The 19,977-nt window shown below is 36.9% G+C and overlaps 1 protein-coding gene across 1 annotated transcript in view; it reads left to right on the forward strand.

Annotated features, from left to right (window-relative positions):
• gpr158b (G protein-coupled receptor 158b) overlaps positions 1 to 19,977 on the forward strand; it is a 120,213-nt gene that overhangs the window by 14,884 nt on the left and 85,352 nt on the right. Inside the window, exon 2 of the mRNA XM_038278866.1 lies at positions 5,354 to 5,459. Within this exon, the coding sequence (XP_038134794.1) occupies positions 5,354 to 5,459 (106 nt within the window). The remainder of the gene's footprint in view (positions 1 to 5,353; positions 5,460 to 19,977) is intronic.

Here is a 19,977-nt window from a genome sequence, read left to right on the forward strand (position 1 = left end):
ACTTGGTAAAGTTATACGAACTATTAAAATGATAAAGAGCAAAAGAAACTTTAACATGCTTATTTTTTTTTTTTCAGAGCCTCAGAGGCTTCTGAATCTCAAGTTATAATATTGTTATGGCTGCATTTGTGAAGAGAAAAACAGTGCAATAAATTACTTTCAAATATCAGCACGGTTGTCCTTTGCTCTATTTGCGTTCTCGATAAAAGATAGTGGCGAGAACTTCTCCCAATGGTTTGTTCCTCTTCCCAGCTGGCAGATGGAGATAACAGGTGTCAGGCTCCACATCACAGTAAAGGCGGGAGAGTGAGGCGAGTGGGCAGCCTCTTTCTTTGATGGAGAAGGAGACAGCAGAGTGTAATCACACAAGATTGAGCATCCTGAGTAAATGTGTGTGTACGTGTGTAAAGAAAGATAGAGACAGTCATAGATGGATATAGAAACCAGGCTAGGCTCAAAACACAGCAGGTTAGACGGCAACTTGTAAACTGAGCTAACCTCAGGTGGTTATATAAGCAGTCTGAGCTGCATTGCTGGGGCCTTTTGAGGGTTTTTAACCTCATTCACTTCATATTAAGGCTCACTGATGCAAAGTTTATTCCCCTCCTGGAACATAAATACTTCTAACATTTCCCAAAGTTCCAACAAACAGGACTAACTGAGACTTAAATCTGAAATTATTTTAAGCAAACTGTAAATGGAAAATTATAACTGGCTGTGCACCTTTAGTGACATAAAAGAAGATTGGCGGGTATCAATTAGCTCGTACTTTATTTTGTCTTTGCACAAAAACAAGACAATTGTAATAGTCATAGCTCTATGCATCTGTCCTGCTCTGACCTAGATAAAGTTTACCACTATCCTAAAATCATGCAAAGAGTAGAGGTGCACTAATCCAGTTCCGATCTGACCCAATACCTGGGCTGTGTGTATTGGCCAATATGCAATACCGATCTGTGTTACCGTATTTTCACGAGCATAAGGTGCACCGTACTAAAAGGCGCAGTCTCAGTTATGTGTGCCATTACTGTATTTAACACACACATAAGGCGCACCGGATTATAGGACGCGGGTTTTATATACGGGTACATATCCTCTACTACGTTTAAATACCTCTACTGCGTATTTAAAAATAGAGCGGGAGCAAAACTGAGTATGATTGTGCTTTATTCATGTATTTATGACAAAGTATTAATCAAACCCATCAAAGTCATCATCCTCCGTTTCTGAATTAAACAGCTGCGCTAAATCAGACATGCCAATTTCCCCTTCTTCGCTGTCAGAGTCACTTTCCGTGCCGTGCGGCTCCTCGGAAATGATGCCGGCTTTTGCGAAAGCTCGAACAACAGTGCCAGCAGAGACGTTAGTCCAAGCATCTACAATCCATCCGCAAACTGTGGCGTAACTTGCCCGGCGCTGCCTTCCACTTTTCGTGAAACTGTGGTCTCCGTCGGTCATCCATCGCTCCCACGCCGCTCGCAGCCTTACTTTGAACGGCCGGTTCACACCGATGTTGAGCGGTTGAAGTTCCTTTGTCAGACCTCCCGGAATAACAGCGAGCACAGCGTTAATTTGTTTCACCTTTTTTTCACATCGGCTGTGAGATGGGCACACATGGAGTCACAGATTAACAGCGATGGTGATGCGTGGAAAAAACCACCTGGTCTCCTAACATACACCTCCCTCAGCCACTCTTTCAACATCTCCTCATCCATCCAGCCCTTTTCATTTGCCTTAATAACGGCTCCAGCTGGAAAAGTCTCTTTAGGCAAAGTCTTTCTCTTAAAAATCACCATAGGTGGCAGTTTCTGTCCATTTGCGTGGCAGCCAATCCACACCCACATTTCCCCCTTTAACGTTCTCATGGTGGTCTCAACAACGGTCGCAGTAACAACACACATAGGGCGCACCGCACTATAGGGCGCGCCGCACATTTTGAGGGAAAAAAAAAGACGTTTATATTCGCCTTATAGTCGCAAAAATACGGTAAATGAATGAACCATGTGAGTGAAAGCTTTAACCTTGACATAAGCATGAAAAAATTAACAGATATAAATGCATTTTATATTATTTATCAACAATAAAGCAGCAGAAAGAATTACCGGTTCCATTTAAAATGCACTAAATTGGATCTCCAATATCCGATATCAAATCACCGATATCTGATCCAGGTATCAGATTAATGTTAAGGTTTTCACATACACATTTTTCAAAATATGTTATATAAAGTTCCCATAAACAGGTCTCATTACCTTCCAGACATCTCACACCCGAAAACAGGTTCTCAGTGAGTAAGATAAGCCTCAGTAAAGACTTTTGTGCAGTAAAGAAAATAGAACAAGCACTCTTAGTCAATGAAATATTGGAATAAATGGAAAATACAATTTTCCCACCACACAAACTCAGTTGCTGCAGTTCACTGCCTGCAGCACATTGGAAAGAAAAGTTGTCTTGCAAAGTTGCAGGGTCAATACCAGCTTTCTGCTGTCGGATGCTAATGTGCCCCTGGGCAAAGCAAGTACCTGTTAGTCGCCTACTGATCTGAGTATTGGTGCATGAATGTGTTTGTGTGCCACAGGGGGAATGTGGGTATAGTGTAAATCTGTTTCAGTGGCAAAAAGACGCCTTATATACACAGTCTTTTAAGAGTTTATATTTACAGCTTTGATGGACTAGTGGCTTTTTTAGGGTGCATTGGCCAAAAACTAATGGAAATAGCCACCAGTGCCCCGATGACCCTGCATGTATAATCAGTATAAGAGTAGATGGATTCCCAGCTGTTATCAAACATCATGACAAATAATTTCAACAAATTTTAAGTTTAAAAACAACATTAACATTAACTAAGGCGAAGCTTTACACACTAAGCCAGAGGTCTTCAACGTTTTCTAGGCCAAGGACCCCCGAACTGATGGCGAGATGGAGCGGGGACCCCCTAATTATATATATCGTATGAAATGATGTTATATTGGGTTTATTAAAGTATTTCTGATTCTGATTCCTGGTTGATGGGACAGGTGTTGTGAATGAAATGGTGCCCAGCTTGAAAGAGCTCCTGGGTGTCGCTGAATGTGTGGATTGTTGAATGAAAGACATCTTCTGCCTACATATATCTACTACAGTGTGTTTTAAAGACATTGCAATTAGTGGAAACAATTGCAGGGGGGAATATAAAAGAAAATCTTAATCAACTAAATCTTTCGCGACCCCCATGCAGTACCTCTGTGGACCCCCTAGGGGTCGCGGCTCCCCTGTTGAAGACCTCTGCATTAAACCTTATAAGGTCAGAATTTCCTTACCAAGTTGAACCTTAATAACACATTTTGTTGCCATCAGAATCTTCTGGTGTAGTTCTGGGTGGATATTTGTACTATTTGCTTAGCAGAATCGGCGGAGTAATATTATTATCTAAAACTATCAGGCTTTAAAACCATAATCAGAAATATTCAACATGACTTGGCTGCTTTATGAGGGACTGGTGCACTTCACAAATAGATGGCCTAATGGAAAGGTTAAATGAGGTGAAATACGGAATCAACCTCTGAAGACATAAGTTAAGTTTAAATGTTTAAGAGTTTTTGAGACCTCTACATCATCATTATAATATTTTATTTTTGTTAAGGTTAATTCATAAATTAGATCAGAATTACAATTAATCACACAGAACTTCCTTATGTATCACAAATGATACAAAAAACTTCTCTAATTTAACATATTCAGAATTTATGTTTTTTTTTTCCATTTGTCAGAATGTTCAAAGATATTTAAAAAAAAGTTAAAGTTTGGGTATGGAGGGACTTTTAAGCAGACAATAACCTTAAACTTTTGTTCAGATTAGTTACGAAGTGGCTTTAGGGCAACAAAGTAATTTCGACCTCAGTCACTTCGAGAGCCTTTCGGCAAGGATGAAAGAATTTGAATGCATTGATTACTTATGTTCTGTCAGGAGGAAGGGGCCAAAATTACACAAAAAAAAAAAACACCAGGAACATTTTAGGTTTAAAAGCTGAAGCTGCAGAGGACGAATACAATTATCGGAGAATATTTAGTTGTATTTCTAGCATTTAGCATTAATAGTGTTAGTAATTTGTCTTAAGTCGAATACATTTAGTCTGAATATATGTTAGACAGTAAACAAAATAAAACATAAAGGTCAAATATCTTTTTCTACAGTTTATGCAAACATCTGGTTAATTTCTTTTAACTTTTAGCCACTATGGCTAATTTTGACTCTGTGTGGATCAGAGAAACCCACACGATATTCAATCTAGTCTCTTTAAAAACCTTTGCAGCTGTGTGTTGCATAATCATTCTGCCTTGGTTAAAATAAAAACTTAAAAAACAGTAAAAGCGCCAAACTACAGATGTGGGTCTTTGGGAAACATATATTCAGGTGGAAATAAAAAAACAAAAAACAAAAGACACATTTAACATTTTTAAGAAATAGGCATTTAGTCTTTTTTCTTAGCTGACCCCAATGACCTGCAATGTAAAACAGTTGTTAATCACCTCTAAACACACTTAAAAAAAAGATAAATTAATTTTTATTTGTTACTTACTTTCCATCATGTACAGCCATAAACAAAACTGCTCAACACATCAGTAAGGATTTGGTTCATGTAGATCAGTTTGCATCAAACTGCAGTTCTAAGCGAGTCCATTTGTCTTGGAGCGGATCTGGATATCATGTTGAGTTTACATAATCAATAAAAGCTCATAGAACATTAAGAGAAAAGAGATTTCAAACTCATTTTAAGCAGGCGTTATTATATTACAAAACCAACTATTTAGAAGCCAGATTTGATAACTGATTATATTTAGTCATCCTTACTTATATAAGAGGCTTATCTAATCCAATTTATCTATTTTTGTTAACTATTGTCTCTGGTTATCTTTGTTCTCAACTCCATCATTCTTAATTTCTTTCTATTTCGATCCGTTTCTTTCAATCATGGCCGCCACCAACAGATTTGGCCTGACTTCCTTTGAGAATGGCCCTTCCTGTTAATTTCCCTGTCTTTCATTCTAGCCTCCTCAGTCTCTGTCCTCCTCTGGCCTTATACGATTTATCTAATCTAATACTGTTTTGTCAGCTCCTCTTATCCTTTTTCCTCTCTTTGTCTCCCTTGTGCCACTTAAATCCTTTTTTTTGTCTATGACCCTAATGCTCCTCAATTATTTCTTATTTATCATCATCCAATGAAAACCATTTTTTTTATTTAATTTAGTTTTGCACTCTTTTTCATTTTTATAAGTCCTTTCGTCCAATTCCCCACTGATTTCAGTGTACTAATTTCCATTTCTTTTCCCTCCATCCCTTTTCCCTTTCCTTCCATCCTTTTTTAACCAACAGGGGGGTAATTCGTGTGGACGTGAATCTGCAGGATGTGGATATTGACCAGTGCTCCAACAGTGGCTGGTTTGCTGGGACTCATCGCTGTAATCTAACCAGTATGGAGGTCAGTCTCCTTCCATTGCACTTTGCAAAAAAAAAAAAAAAAAAAAGATACAGAGATTCTTATTGTCTTATGCCGTTTTATAATTTTATGGGAGTATAGTGCCAAGTATCCATATTGTCATGTTTCAATACCAGCTATTAACATCTAGAGAATATAATATTTTTCTTTCCTCTTTTTCAAATTAGCTCAAGCAGATTAAATGGAGAGTTTTTCTAAATAATTGCATTGAAGCTCTGGTTGTTTGTTTAGCGCTGTTGTCTTGCACGAAGGTAAACTAAACTCTTTCAAGCTTTAACAGTCGTTCTACCAGAATATTTCTGTATTTAGTTTTCTCTACCTTCCTTTGCGTTTTTTTATGGATTAAACAAATTATGATGTCTGCTGTACCAATGCAAGCTTTTCAGAAATTTGCTTTTTCCAAGGCTTAAATATATTTTTGTGAGGCAGTGTGAGTCAGCTCAATTGTCCTAATATTAAATCTTTATTTTAATCTCTTTATTTTTATTCAGGCTCAGTCATTCCTGTTCAAGATGTCCTCTCCACGATGCTATGAATAAGAAATATTCAATCATTCAAGCGAATGCTTAAAAAGATAATTTGGCTGTAGCCTTTTTTTTGCTTGACACCACTTTACTCACTTTGTGAGAATCAGCTGAAAGAGGAAAGCCATCATTCTGCTTACAGAAAGAGTGAAAACCATAAAAAAGCTGGTTATACTGAAAGCTTTATAGATCTGTGCTGCTGAGATATGGATATTTTTTTTTAGCATAGATCCTCTAAAACCTGTTTTATTGCTGGTGTGCATCCTGGTACCTTGAATTCTTTTTTTTTTTTTTTTTACACAAAACAAAGAAAAAAAGTTACACAATAGCAATCTGATGGTTTTACCTGACTCAATAAATCATCATCTGAGCTCATTATTTAAGGCATCCAGTTATAATTTGTTTTATTGAAGATTAAATGACATCACTATGAAGTAGGAGCAAAAATATTTTGGACAAATGAAAGTTTTCTTAACCAAAAAAACAACAAAAAACAGTAAACTGGAAACTGGACTGGAAAGCTGGTCAGGTTCAGATGGATGGAGGATGCAAAAAAAATAAATAAAGGATACTCCTTTGGGTTTCAATGAATTGTTTTACCTTTAAGATCGAATGTGTTAAAATACTCTAGTTAGTCCAGATCTAAGCCAATTTCTATATTTAGAAGTATTAGAAAATGGATGTTCTGGAGTTATTCCCATCTACTTTGATTAGGCCTTTTTCAGAATAAACCAAAATTGTACACGGCTGACTTATTTAAAAAAATATTTAAAATTGAAATTACATCAAAAGATGGTTTTGATTCAGTTACGCAAATTGATTTAATGCTTTTCTGATTTATATCATACATTGGAAAGGATAATGTAAAAATATATATAAAACACATAAATTTTATCTCTACTCAACTGTGAAATATTCCAATGTTTGAATATTTTTTCAAGACTATACAGGTGCTGGTCATAAAATTAGAATATCATGAAAAAGTAGATTGATTTCAGTAATTCCATTTAAAAAGTGAAACTTGTATATTATATTCATACATTACATACAAACTCATATATTTCAGATGTTTATTTTGTTTGATTTTGATGATTACAAATGACAACAAATGAAAATCTCAAATTCATCATATCAGAAAATTAGAATATTACTGAAGACCAATAAAAACAAAGGATTTATAGAAATGTTGGCCAACTGAAAAGTATGAACATGAAAAGTATGAGCATGTACAGCACTCAGTATTTAGTTGGGCCTCCTTTGGCCTGTATTACTGCAGCAATGCGGCGTGGCATGGAGTCGATCAGTCTGTGGCACTGCTCAGGTGTTATGATAGCCCAGGTTGCTCTAATAGTGGCTTTTAGCTCTTCTGAATTGTTGGGTCTGGTGTATTGCATCTTCTTCTTCACAATACCCCATAGATTTTCTATGGGGTTAAGGTCAGGAGAGTTTGCTGGCCAATTAAGAACAGGGATACCATGGTCCTTCAACCAGGTACTGGTAGCTTTGGCACTGTGTGCAGGTGCCAAGTCCTGTTGGAAAATGAAATCTGCATCTCCAAAAAGTTGGTCAGCTGCAGGAAGCATGAAGTGCTCTAAAACTTCCTGGTATGTGGCTGCGTTGACCCTGGACCTCAGAAAACACAATGGACCAACACCAGCAGATGACATGGCACCCCAAACCATCACTGACTGTGGAAACTTTACACTGGACTTCAAGCAACGTGGATGAAGTGCCTCTCTTCTTTTCCTCCAGACTCTGGGACCTTGATTTCCAAAGGAAATGCAAAATTTACTTTCATCAGAGAACATGACTTTGGACCACTCACCAGCAGTCCAGTCCTGTTTCTCTTTAGCCCAGGCAAGATGCTTCTGACGCTGTCTGTGGTTCAAGAGTGGCTTGACACAAGGAATGCGACAGCAGAAACCCATGTCTTTTATACGTCTGTGTGTGGTGGTTCTTGAAGCACTCACTCCAGCTGCAGTCCACTCTTTGTGAATCTCCCCCACATTCTTGAATGGGTTTTGTTTCACAATCCTCTCCAGGGTGCGGTTATCTCTCTTGCTTGTACACTTTTTTCGACCACATCTTTTCCTTCCCTTCGCCTCTCTATTAATGTGCTTGGACACTGAGCTCTGTGAACAGCCAGCCTCTTTAGCGATGACCTTTTGTGTCTTGCCCTCCTTGTGCAAGGTGTCGATGGTCGTCTTTTGGACAACTGTCAAGTCAGCAGTCTTCCCCATGATTGTGTAGCCTATAGAACTAGACTGAAAGACCATTTAAAGGCTTTTGCAGGTGGTTTGAGTTAATTAGCTGATTAGAGTGTGGCACCAGGGGCCATCAATTTTGAACCTTTTCACAATATTCTAATTTTCTGATATGATGAATTTGAGATTTTCATTTGTTGTCATTTGTAATCATCAAAATTAAACAAAATAAACATCTGAAATATATGAGTTTGTATGTAATGTATGAATATAATATACAAGTTTCACTTTTTAAATGGAATTACTGAAATCAATCTACTTTTTCATGATATTCTAATTTTATGACCAGCACCTGTATGTCGGGTGATGGAAACGTTTCCGTGTTGTCATGGGGTTGGTGTAAGTAAGAGCTGTTATCAGCGTAACTGCTGGGCCAGAACCAGCAGCAGACATATATCATGTTTTGTCACATTGAGTGATGACAGAGAGACATTGCAAGGAGATAGATGAGCATGGCTGTGTGCTGGAGGAGTTGCTTTGTGCCGTTTTTTAAGTGAGAAGGACCGCTTTTGCTATTTGGTGGAGGTTTAATAGGGAGATGTCAGATTCCTACAGCAAAGAAGGGCTTTGAAGGCAGGTTTTTGGTGTTATGATGTTTTTGTGTAATGGAATACAGAGCAATGTGCCCAATTATCAATCACAGTCTTGGTGCATCTCCCCCTAAAAAATGTTTTTAGGGTTCCTCCATGTTTTACACTCTGTCTTGTGCCTGTTTAGTCACCAACTCTGGTGGCTGCTGTCTGCTCTAATTTAAGTGGTAGTGTTTTTCCTGTGCAGGTGGTGCTTCTGTTTGCATGCCGTCTGATCCCAGTGATGGACACAGAAAGCCTATATTCATATGGGCCAAAACCAAAGTTTTGCTTCTTCTTTGCATGTAAAGGTGGAGCTCAACAAAAGATATGTAATTCAGGAACAAGACATTAAGTTAAATAGGTTTATTCTGCACAGAGTGATATGTTACAAGTAATATTTGTTAAATTTGATGTAGTTATTACTCACAGTGCGAAATGCTGATTTAATTTTAAATGAGTAATAATGGTATCAACATGCTAAACTGGGTAGCAAGCACTGAGCAATACATGCAAATAATATGAAGGCTGCAATAAATGGAATTTATAATTCATATTTCTTTTTATTTCACAGTTCATGCATGTACTTTTCAGTAGGCTAACATTCAATTAACATTCATTGCAAGTCTACAATTTTAGCCTTTTGTGCATTATGAATTATTCAATTCTTATAAATCACCTTTTATAATAATATAGTCTTGCTTGCATCTGTAGGGTTGCAGTTTTTAAATCAAAGTAATCTACAAATGATGATTAATAAAAAAATCTTATGATTCTATTTGTCATGGTTTTCAAAGGGTTAAACTTTACTTTTAACTGACCAGCACTTTACAAAATGTGATCACATGCAAGTCAGCATGAGTAGATTTAAAACAAGTAAAAAGCAAAAACAAAAGCTGAGACTTGCAACCAAATCTATATGCACTTATTAATCAATAATTGCAACAACCGTTTATGGCATGTAGCCAGTTTGTCTACACCAGCTGTTTGCCATGTTTAAACAGTCACACTTGTTTAAACATGTCACACTTTGTTTTACTAATCAAACAGCAGCCTCTAGGGATAACAAATGTTGAGGGTTCTGTAGGAAACAGGAATATATAGAAAAGGGTAAAATGGTTGATTTTGTGAAGCCAGCAGATATCATTCAGCCTTATTAAAGCCAACACATTTCGGATACTTTTTTTTTTCAAAACTTACATTACATTTTTATACCTTTTTAATATGTTGCTGCTGCATATTGAAAACTTCTAGGATATTGTTATGGCTGTGATTTACTGACCTAAATTATTAACCTCCTTACAAATCGTGGACAGAGTAGCTAGAGAAACATCTATCAGTCTTTTTGCCTCACTTTTCCCGAAGGTGTAAAAAATTATGTAAATTGGTACAACTATTTATTAACGTGATCAGAAAGCCAGAGACGAAGAATTTAAAAAAGTGCAGGTCATCATCTTAAATTTATTTGTCTTTTAACACCAGGTTCTTCCTGACTAACAGACCATAGACTGGTGTTTTAGCATTTCATTGTAGAACTTAAAGATATATATAAAAAAATTATATATATTTCAAAATAAGAATCTCCATATTTCATAAGGTAGATTTTTACAAAAGGTGGTTCAACATTCATGAGAAAACCAAAACTGTCATGATTATGGCTTTTTATCTGACTTTGAATCTAAAAGGCATCTATTGACAGGACAGAAGAGTCTGTGCTTTTTGAGGAAGCTTAGATCCTTCAGTCTATATTATTCTGTTGCGAACAGATTGAAATGTTCTATTTTTATCTCTTAGGATAGTAGCATAGGAGCAACTGACTTGAGGGAGCTCAACAAGCCAATAAAGGGTGGGTCAGTTCTGCGAACTCCTCCAAAACGTTTGAGGATGGTTTTTACAAACTGTTCCTAAAATGAAGGTACAACCCTGAGCACCCTCTTTATAGACCTGTCAAACAACAACTCTGTGTCCTCAGCCGGAGGCTTTTCTTGATTCCCTGGACATATAACTACAGGAGATCCTTAAACCTACATGCATGAACATCTACAACTGACATTATGCTCAATTACTCCTACTCTGCAGTCCCTCTACTGTCTGGGGTCCCACAGGGTTCTAAATTGCTCCCATTGTTTTTCTGCCTCTGTGTTACTACGTATTATAAACCTCCACAATGTGAACACTTTTGTTATACAGTTGATGTGCAAATTTACTTACTAATAAGACCAAACAAGAATAAACCCACTGCTTTCTCAGTGGCTGAGATGGAACTCTTTGTTTTTAAATGAGAAAAATCAGAACGGATTACATTTTGAGACACAGGTTCTACTGGCCTTGGAAAATTCACTATTGATCTTGGTGATGATGATGTAAAAAAAACAAAAAGAAAACATGGCTTACAAGTTGACATAGAAATCTACGACGGAGTATTAGGGCCACACATGAAGAGAAAAAATATTTTTGCCATGACGAGATTAAACTCGACATGTCGACAAACTCAACATTTTGAGAATAAAGTTGAAATGTCCTGTTGAGTTTAATCTCGACGTGTCGACTTTAAACTCGCCATCTCGAGAATAAAGTTGATATATCGTGGCGACTTTAATCTCGACATTCCAAAGTTTGGAGAAAAGAGCAACCGCGCTCCACAGCTGCAGTCTGCGTTTTAAGAGTGAAGGTAGTCTTTGACGTGCTGCAACTGTATAGGATTCTGTGCATGTATCCTGTGCAGCGGTTGGCTCTCTTGAACTAATTTAAACTTTATTGTCGACACGTCGAGATTAAACTCAACATGACATTTCAACTTTACTCCCGAAATGGCGAGTTTAAAGTCGACAGGGCGAGTTTAAAGTCGACACGTTGAGATTAAACTCAACATGACATTTCAACTTTATTCTCGAAATGTTGAGTTTAATGTCGACATGTCGACTTTAAAGTCGACATGTCGAGTTTAATCTCGTCATGGCAAAAATATTTTTTCTCTTCATGTGTGGCTCTAATACTCCGTCGTAGAAATCGCCTCTGTTATTAAACAGGGTCAATCCTTTTCCCAAACAACAGAATTTTATCAGCTACAGATTAAGCAACCTATTGTTATGTTGATATATAGATATGTTTTTGTATTTTTTGGGTGACTTTTACTATATGTATAAAGGGATTGCAGTTGAAAAAAAATAATCTTCCGGCTAACTGGTTTAAGCTGGTTTACTCAGTCAACTGCCTCCATCTTTTGCAGGATTTAGCAGCTCACCTTTTAACAAATGCATTTCCTTCCTGTCCATATTATTTGTCTTTAAAACCCGGAATGGCCTTGTTTCACTTTTATCAATCCGGTATGGAGAATTTTCTGTAGTCACACTTTGACTCGAATCAGCTTCCATTAGATCTCTGATCTATAACTGAACTTGGCCCTGTTAAATCAAAGTTCAATACCTTTTATTTTGGCTTCTTTTTGGGCTTTTAATACTTAGATATATGGTAAAACTTTAGGTTTGATCTTTGTTGTTTATGTCATTTTGTTTTATTTTTCTTGCCATTAACCTGCTTTTATGCTGTTTTTATATCAAGCAATTGTTTGAACAACTTGTTGAAAAAAAGGAGTTACAAAAATATGTAATTTCCTTTTCTTATGGATACATTATTTTTAGAATAGTGATAAAACATTGATCACACCGAATCTTCAAAAATAAATTCTCAGAGAACGTTCAAAAGAAAACTTGCTCTTTCATGGGTTACAGTTAAATAAAAAAAAAAAAAATGTCACATTTAATCATGTTTAATTTCTGTGGGATTTTATTTTTTTTCCCCAGCTTCTTTCCTTTCAAATTTCCTACTTTCAAGGCAAATTTTTTTTTTTTTTTAGTTTTTCTTTTTGGTCGTTCAGGATGTTTCCTGTTTTTCTAAATGTTGCATTTATTTTGTACTTGCTTCAATTTTTAAACACTGCCAGCAGAGAAGAAGCAGCCATCATGGTTTTGTTTCAGGTCAAAGTTCTCATATTTCCCCCTAGTTTCCTTTGCCTCAGACATATGCAACATCCCATTAGCTAAGGTTTGCAAAAAACTCTCTTTTTACTGTTTAGGCTGGTGCTGGAGATACATCGGTTTTCAGAAAATTCAATATACATTTGATCTAAAGAGAATTAAAACTTACAGACATTTATATTTTCAGTTCATATTTTCATCAAGGGAAATCAATATGGTCGATAGACCAAAGCTTAGTCAGTTTAAAGCCGTCAGAGGGGTTAATAGCGGTATAAAATAGCTCCAGATCGAAGTCAGGTAGATGTTTTTTTTCTATGTCTTAACATTTGAATAAGATCCCAGCTCCCCCTCTGTACTTCACTACTTTTATTTCTTTCCCCTCCACTTCTTAATGTGATCAGTTGCTGAGTTCTGCTGCTTAGCCAGGCTGTTACTGCTATATCAGCGTGGTGTTTTGGGACCCCACCACCATTTTCCTGCTCTAATAAAAGCCCGAAAAGGATTCATTCCAGTTGTTTCACAAAAAAGGCTTTTGTTACTAAAGAAAGTAAATCGGAAAACCAGAAGGCAGACATAAGCCAGATCATTTTAGAGCTTTGCTATCTGCAGTTTTTTAGTGGAAATGAGCAATGGACAGTCAATATGAGGCTCATTGCCTTCTCTCCAGCAGCACAAACATACCCGGAGGCTCAGTGGAAGAGAAACATAATAATGTGATTTTAGTAATGTGGAGGAGCATCATGTGATCTTCAAAGTGCTGTGCTTCCTCGCACACTTCTTTAAATTCTGTTCTCCACAACATACCCTCTGCTTCTAATATACTGTATATATATTTTTTTAAGCAGGAGTTAGTTGGTTGGTAATATTTTATTAAGCTCTTCAACCTTTGTAAATAGTTCCAATGCAGTTTATTAGTTATTTTCTTCAGGCCATTTATTTTATGGTTGTTATTTTCTCCAAGAGGCCACACAGTAAAACAAAGAAAACATATCTGTTGCAAACATCCAGGAAGCGATTTGGTTAATTAATTTGGCTGTTTGGGTCACATTGTAAATTAGTTGCCGCTTTTCCTCATACAAAATATTGCCCTCATTTTTAAAGGCCTTTTTGTCCTATACGTACATATGCGTTGCACTGAAGGCAAGGCAAGGCAAGGCAAATCTATTTGTATAGCACAATTCAGTACAAAGACAATGCAAAGTGCTTTACATGATTAAAATACAGGAAGATAAAACAGAAACAAAGCAAGTAGGAAAAAAATAAAATAAATAAAAAATAAAAATTAAATAAAATAAAATAAAAAATGCAGAAACAAAAGAAGAATATTAAAAACAGTTGGAAGTTTTTGTTAGGTTACATTTATTTATTTGATTTTGTTTTTTTATGGAGAAGAAGAGGACTTTGTTTGAGCTAATTTTCCAGTATTTGATTTCTAATTATCTTTAAAGCTGTTAGCATTTGATCAAAAATTTCTCCTTGGGCAGTTGACAATTCCCCAGAACCTTGCCTTTTGTTCTACTACCATAGAACTGCAAAACCTTTCCCATTATCTACAGGTAATTTAACAGAAAGCTGTAGGTGACGCTGAAAAAGGTTTACATCTTAATATTATCTAAGTATCTGTCTTCCAACGATTGTGAAGAGTGCTATATTAAATAATTCCCCGCTAATATATATATTTTGCTAGTGTCGTAAAAGAAAGTTACAAAAATAGATTTTCATTTGATGAATTTCATATTTTAATTAGGCAGTAAATATCCTCTGTCTAGTAGGAGGATGGCACTAATAAGCCCAGAGTCCTCATTTTGCCTCCTCTCATTTCCCAAATCCCATTATATATGTTATTTCTGACACCCATCTGACTGAAGCTTGATTTCTGAAAGAAAAGCAAGCAGAGAACTGATGCAAATATGTGATGTTATTAAAATGTGACTCTATGCCATCTTTTTTAGTTGGATTCTTGTTCTCTGTCTTCATGGTCTGTTTCCTAGTGCCCAAAAAAATAGAAGGAAGGTAGGATGTGTCACCGTGAACCAAATACAAGTCCTCATACATTATGGAGGGAGTCAGTCGTAGGGGGGAAGATTCTTACATAAGGATCCTCTTCTTATATAATTAGATGAAGAAGTAAGGATGATGACTGGTGTGGGTGATTTTTGACGATGCATCTTCGTTGTAGGATTAGATATTTGTTTTCATACTGAGAGTTTTAAAGCAGTATTGAATAGTTTTTCAGTTTCCATATGTGAGCGCATGTGTTCTCTCAGTCGGTCCTGTGAAAGGTGCTGCTGGAGATAGAGGGCTTCAAAGGCACACCTCAGCTAATGAGTGTAAAATGGTGTGACAGCCAAAGAGGGTTACCCCCTCTGCTTTTCCCTGGAGCTCTCTCTCTTTTTATTTAGATGCTTTTGCTTCACTTCTTTTCTTGCTCCTTTTTTTTAATTCTCTGCTTCCACTTTCTTGAGGCAAATCAATTCCTCTGAGGGATAAATAAAGACCAGCAGGAGATTATCACCCTATCTGTTAACATAACATTCTATTGCTTCTGCAGGCTTTGCACATGAAATAATCACATGAGCTGCAAGCACTTATTATGGAATCAATCTTAATCAGGCTTTTAATGCCCTACATTAAATCTGGTATCTCAATTTAACGTTTTGACAAGTAAAAGATGTTCTAATTGTTAGTCACTTTGCATGATCTTATTTCTAATTGTTAGTCACTTTGCATTTATGAAGTTGTAGAATCTTGTCTTGAAAAACCCCTAACTTAAAACCATTTGGTCCCCTTATTGTTACAGGAATGGATGACAATCTTAGACACCGACATTTTTATTCTGTTTTAAAGCAGACAAAAAATAAATAGTTAATAACCTGCTGGTTTTGTATGTTTTCTGATAAAAACAACAAAAAATCTCTTGTTTTATATCAATTGTTTCCTGTTGAGAGTTTATGACAATTGTAAAATAATTGACACAGATTTTTTGACAAATTATTTCTTACCTCAGTACACAGAATATTTCTTTTGAGGGTTTCAGCATTATTGAGATGTTTATTTGTTTACAGTATTTTGTTAATACGAAATGCTTTTTTGTGTTTCTTATGCTCAGCAGTGATTTGACCTTGGGACTCTCAGATGGACCCACATGTCCTCAAATATCCTTAGATCAGGGAAAGATGTGTTGCTTTCTCTAATATTGTTAAGGGCTGTTTATACTCCCTCAGCAGTGAGCCGCAGTGAGCTTGACAGAGATATTTTTGATTTATGCCCAATTTTGCAGTGTGGTCTGCACTATGTTATTCCATGCCACACATAAGAGGGACAATCACAAACTAGCTGTGGGTCTAGGTATGCCCGAGACAGTGAGGAAGTGGAAAAACCCAAGGGACAAGTTTGTGCAAGAACGGAGGGGTGAAAAACAGAAGGGATCCAGGTGGAAGGGTCCCAGCGTTCTCACGCATCTTGCTCTTCTAGCTGGTCCTTCATCATGAGTCGTTTTCCACAATGGCGGTCATACAAACAAAACAAGCCGGTAAGGCACCAAACAGAAAATACAGATATACAGCTGATGTAGATTTGATCAATCAGAGTATTTCTGTTTGGCCACGGTCTGTGGACACCTACAATTTTGGAGAGGTGCAGCAGAGTATCTGTGAAAGGGGCGGGGGCATATCTGCGTTAACTGCGCCAGAAACACAGACGACCTATAAATCAGCCTTTAACGAGTCTTATAACAGAGATTTCCTGATTTTTGAAGGTAACGTAATATTCTTATCTTGGTCCTGATTGGGAAATTAAATCAAAACTATGCTTGTCAACAAGGGGGGTGAGGTTGCTTGAGGAACCAAAAGCAGAGATGAGTTCTTGTTCATTTAACGGAAACACTGAGGTAAACATCCAAAACACAAAAATGCTGAGAACCATAAAAGCAGCAAACATCAGGTAAAACTCACATGGTAAGCCAGAGATGAGGAAGCAACAAAAAAATCAACAAGGAACCAGCAAACAGTGACTGAACATCCGGTGTATAAATGGGAGACTAAACAAAGACCAGCTAATCAGCAGATATGGGGCAGATGTGGATGGAAGAGACCAGAAGGGAGCTCGGGGAAAGAAGACTGGCACAAGGGGGCAACAGAGAGCAACAACAGACTGCCTACAAACATACATAAATGGAAAATAAACCAAAGATCAACAAAACAGAATAGCTGATAACTGAAAACTAAAAACTCAGAGTCCCAAAAGGGGATGCCATAACAATGCAGCTGAGTTAATTCAGAGTTTTTAGCTTTATTTTTTTCAAAGCACATGATTGGTTTGGACAACCTTTTACCTTAATAAAGGAAATAATTTGAAAACAAACTCTTGTGTTTTCTTTATCTGGACTATTTAAATCTGTCAATTTAAACCAACATATATTGAAAACAGAGTTCATCTGACAGCATTTTAGGTTTTCACAAACTCTAACAGCACATAGGAAAAAGTTGCACTTCTCTCATCTTTTCTTGTCTTTGTTGCATTGTATAAGAAACCAAAATTACTTCAAACATGCAAGGTGGATAATTTAAATCTTGAGGGAAGCCTCTGTCCTTATTTACAACAGGAGAAGCCAAGTGGTAAATCTGTTCCTGCAGTATAATTCGTTCAGCAAAGCCTGACATGGATATTAGTCTGTTAGTAATTGTAAAGCACGTTGTGGGTGTTACTGAACTTTTAATAAGCTTTTAGAGTTCAACAGTAAAATAACAAAGGGAAGGCGAGAGGACGGTAGTAGTTATGCTTAATAAGGTAAAAGAGGACAATAATTAGCTGTCAGCAGCGGCTGTAGCCACAGCACATTGTATTTTATAGGAAATCTCAGTCATTGCTTAATAATCCTCATTGGTCCTTGTGGGAGTTTTAGATTCTGCATCTGTTACACTAAAGGCCACCAATTCCAGCCCATTAACAAGGTGGAGATATTCGCTTTATGTGAACCTGCTTTACATTCTGCATTAGACGAGGGTGGGTGCTTGTCCCTATTTCATTATGCTTAGGGTTTCACTAGAGGGTTGTAACTTGTATTGATGGAAATAGGTCTTATGTCAGCCAATAAATAAGGGAATTCAATGGCCTGAATCAAAAATATCTGGTATCAGCACACTGATAGAAACAATCTGCTAGTAGCTTTCAGTACGGTAGCCCAACAGTGACCCACTTTATTATGTTTCAAACATTCAAAATTCAAACATCAACAATACAAATTTGTCCTCTTTTTTTATGTGAACATGAAACATAAAGTGAACACAAAGTCAAAACAAAACAGAGCCCCCCCCATTTCCCCTAGGACTTACATTTTATCACACTGAGAATCAGATCGAGTTCTCTTCAAATAGAATTATCAATATATTGTCGAAGTTGCAAAGTTCTATTGAATCGCTTTAAATTATTTGCTAAAGGAAACTGTATCATTTCCAGATGAGAGAGTCTTACCATTTTCTCCAGTCACAGTTTAACCGATGGGACCTTGGGAACCTCAATACTAGCTATTTTCCTATGATAACGGCAACATGTAAGAATAAACGTTGGTATTTCATTAAATTGAGAAAGCTGAACAGAAACTCTGAGTACAATCAAAAGTGGGTCCAGCCTCAATTCTGTATTAAACATATCTGCCACTTTATTGTTGTGTTTGAAAAAAAAAACAACAACAACAAACTGATCAATAAAAGGCAGAGATGTTTGAACTGCCCTATTATATCCTCACTCTTGAATTTCTCCAAGTTCAATTGCTCAAAGGCTTCAGTTATTGACAAATTTAGAACATTAAACACTTTATAGATACTTGATGTTAGAGATTTAAATATATTTACTTTATTTACTGATTGCTCCTCAAGTGAAAATGCACTTTTTGGTTCTTTTTGGTGGAGAGACTCAGTAGGTGCGTTTAGTCATCTTGGCTGTTTGCTGTACGTGAATTTTGTTTGACAGATTGGTTTAAAATCTGTTTACAATGCTTGGTCTAGTAGGATTATCCACTAAATTTATGGTCATCTAACCAATTTTTACTAATAATCATGGCTCCCAGAAATAACTTCTCTCATCTAGCAATGTCCTGGCCAACGTTAATGAGCTCTGCTAAGTCGTGGTACATTTCCTCCCCTACTCACACCGGATTAGAGCTCAGATTGACCAGGATCCTAAGATTTCCAAACATAACTAGTATTACCCTGCTTAGTTACTATTAAATCTATTTGGTTAGATGCACAGGCTTCATTGCTGCCTCCTTCATGAAGTCTCTCCCTTTTTCAGTAGATAAGTCAGACAATCAAGTCTGTGGCCATCTGGTTCCTATTGTCTTAATACTGCACTGGTTTAAAAGTTTATTTTTGTAGCTAAGCATAAACTCCTTGGGGCTTGTTTGGAAATAAGTTTTGCTACGGGCAACTTTAAAAGACCTCCTGACATTTTATGAAACATGCACCAAGACAGTTTCTGCAATCACTAATGAACCTAATAAGAATGTAAATCTAGTGTTCACACACAAGTTTTATGTGCTTTAATTAGTATGCTTTGGCATTTGGAATTTGTAAATGCAAAATTAAGAAAACTTAATAATCAAAGATACAATTTCAGCTAAACAACCTAAATCCTTCTAAAGCTGAATACTAACAGCTCTATGAGAGAGTTTTGGATTTAGGGGAGCAGATGGATGGTCATACAGCAGGTGGGATCAATTCTTTGGGTGACTTTAAGTTCTCTTGGCGAAGGATCAGCCGATGACTTTCCCCTCTGAGTAGCAACACTGATGTCCAGATCCCATGACTTCTAGTGACTCTAAGGATTTCACAGACTAACAGCTTGGGAAAAATGTTTGGCAGCCTGATCTCAGAATCACATCTCTGACTCAGCAGGATGGTTCTACATCCCCAGCAATTCTAAACGGCGTCTCTGATGATCGAGCAAATGATCAAGCAATTGAGAAATGCAATGACAATCCAAGATTGGTGGTGAACCGTGGAAAACTGGGTTATTGACTGAGACAATGTGGTTTGTTTCTCTCCCAGGGTCTGTCTTCTATCCTCCAAATAACCTTTCTTCTGCAACACGACAAAGCCGAGTTATGCTCGTCTTGACCCCTTAAATAATTTTCCTATCAATGAATGTTCCTTCAACCCATAGACACA

This window comes from Cyprinodon tularosa, unplaced genomic scaffold (assembly GCF_016077235.1).
Source record: "Cyprinodon tularosa strain WSP-4 unplaced genomic scaffold, ASM1607723v1 ctg145, whole genome shotgun sequence".
NCBI lineage: Eukaryota > Metazoa > Chordata > Actinopteri > Cyprinodontiformes > Cyprinodontidae > Cyprinodon > Cyprinodon tularosa.